Source organism: Elephantulus edwardii, unplaced genomic scaffold (genome assembly GCF_000299155.1).
Source record: "Elephantulus edwardii isolate Elephantulus edwardi_28Jun2011 unplaced genomic scaffold, EleEdw1.0 scaffold00257, whole genome shotgun sequence".
Taxonomy (NCBI): Eukaryota; Metazoa; Chordata; class Mammalia; order Macroscelidea; family Macroscelididae; genus Elephantulus; species Elephantulus edwardii.
This window is the reverse complement of record NW_006400007.1, coordinates 516,749-519,067: the sequence shown is the minus strand read 5'-3', so window position 1 is coordinate 519,067 and position 2,319 is coordinate 516,749. Positions and strand designations below refer to the sequence as shown.

At 35.5% G+C, this 2,319-nt stretch overlaps 1 protein-coding gene across 1 annotated transcript in view; it reads right to left on the bottom strand.

Moving 5' to 3' along the window:
• Positions 1-2,319, bottom strand: part of PRR11 (proline rich 11) — an 18,375-nt gene that overhangs the window by 11,448 nt on the left and 4,608 nt on the right. The window contains exons 2-3 of the mRNA XM_006899466.1: positions 557-707; positions 5-123 (exon numbers count right to left, since the gene is read on the bottom strand). Coding sequence (XP_006899528.1) covers positions 5-123; positions 557-707 — 270 coding nt within the window. The remainder of the gene's footprint in view (positions 1-4; positions 124-556; positions 708-2,319) is intronic.

Here is a 2,319-nt window from a genome sequence, read left to right as displayed (position 1 = left end):
CTTCAGTGCTTCTTGAAGTTTGCAGAATTCACTTTCCAAAATGCAAAACCGTTGTTTTAAACTATGAAGTTCTTGGAGGCAGACACGAGATGGAAAAATGGTATCTTTCAAAACTTCTAAACTCTGAAATTCAATAATAAACAAGCTTGAGTTCTGTAAACAATATAAGAACAACAACAACAAAAGGACAGGATAAGAAAGTGGTTTAATGTACAGTGTTTTACAGAACCAAAGACAGATACAATTCCATAATTTGATTTTATTTGCACTTCAACTCAGTCTCATTTTGTTAAGCTGGAACTGACTCATAACTGACCCTTTAGCAGGTTTTCAGAGGCAGTAAATTATATGGGAGAAGACTGGCTATCTTTATCCCACTGAGCAGCTGGTAGAGTCAAACTACCTACACATCTGAGTTGGCAGCATAACTCTATCTTTTAGGCCACCAGAGTTCCTTTATTTAAGCTTCGTCTGAGGTTTCTACTAAGTTGAGCATTCATATACCCCAACTGTGTAGACAAATCATAATGCTGAAAGCAGTGCATTAAATCCATACCTGAGCTATGCAGTTCTGACACCAGCTATATAGAGACCATACTCTATTTGTCCATAGTCTTATTGCACCTTTAATATTGGGAAAATTGAAATTACAGGTTGACCTGAGCCAGCTTCTGCTGTTGGGTGTGTCTGGTAGAGGATTAACCACTCTGTGATAAAAAGAAAATAACACAAAACAAATTAAAAAAAACCCTCTGAATCAGAAGGATAGCTTCTTCCCCCCCCCTTTTTTAAGTCATCTTTATTTATTGTTCAACTTTCACATTCATGGGAAAGAATTGAAAATACCATGGCAAAAAAAAAAAATAATTTAAAAAAAAAAAGAAAACCATGGCTTGGATCAGGTGCACCTTACTCAGTAAACTGGCATCATTGCTCTTTAATAATTTCAGAGCATAGAGTTCCCCAGGTTCCCCAGTGAGATATAAATGAAATTATTCCTCGGCTGTTACCATGGGTGTTGATTAAGGATCCAAATAAGATGAAATAAATGACAATCTCTGTCTCTTCTGCATCTAGCATGATGTTGCCTTTTGACCCAATGAAGAGGATTTTGTTTTCTTGTTGTTGAGATATCATCCATGTTTAAGGATGTAGCCCTTGATGTTTTGCACCTAGTGCCTCAAGTCCTCTTTGCTTTCAGCAAGCAAGGCTGCTTCATCTGTATAACATAAATTGGTAAGAAATCTTCCTCCTATCCTGAAATCATATTCTTCTTCATAAAGCCCAGTTTCTCAAATTATTTGCTCAGCATAGAGATTGAATAGGTATGGAGGAAAGATACATCCTTGATGTATACGCTTCTTAATTTTAAACCATACAGTTGTTCACTTGCTCTGTTCAGACAACAGCTTCTCAGTCTAGGTGTAGATTTTTTTTTTTCATTTATAAGAAATTCCTTTTATTATTTGCTTCCCTACATTATCAATAAATACTCAGAGCAGCATGACTTTGGGTCTTCAGTTGAGAACTGCTGGCCCCCTGTTTTATGCTCTCTGATCTATCTCATTCCTGGTTTTCGGTCCCATTATTAATAATTAAAAAATTACTTTACCCTTGGTCTGCAACACTGGTCTTTCGTGGCTAAGGTGTAGATTTTTTTAATAAGCATAATTGTTTGGAAATTTCTATTCTTCTTAATGCTATTTATGGTTTGTTATGTCCCACACAGTCATATGCCTTTGCATAGTCAATATACAAATAGACATTCTTCTGATTTTCTTTGCTTCAGCCAGCATCAAACTGACATTAGTAATGTTGCCATGGTGTCTCCTACACACAGTTACAACTTTTGTCAGTGTACTTATCTTTGTCAATGCACTGTTTTTGGAGATATTTAGCAATATTTTGCTTTTATATGATATTAATGGTATTGTTTGCTAACGTCCATATTCTGTTGGATCACCTGTCTTGGGAATGATGACAAATATGGATCTCTTCCTGTCAATTGGCTAATTAGTTGTTGAAGTTAAAGCAAGTGAAAACAAGAGCACAAGAACCAAAATGTATCATTGGGTCTATCCCACTTGAATTTAAAAATCATCTTAATAATAGTTTTGAGGCACTGAAGGCTCTTGTTCAATGACCAGATTCATCAAGAAGGATAGCTTCTAAGTAAAGCAGGATTTATTGTATTACTAGGAGATTTCCTAAAGGCAAATTCTTTCAGCATTATGTAGTGACCTTCCTTATCTTCCGTGATGGTTTTTACATTGATATTTATTTTATCAGAGATTAATATGGCTACTCCTGCTTTTTTCT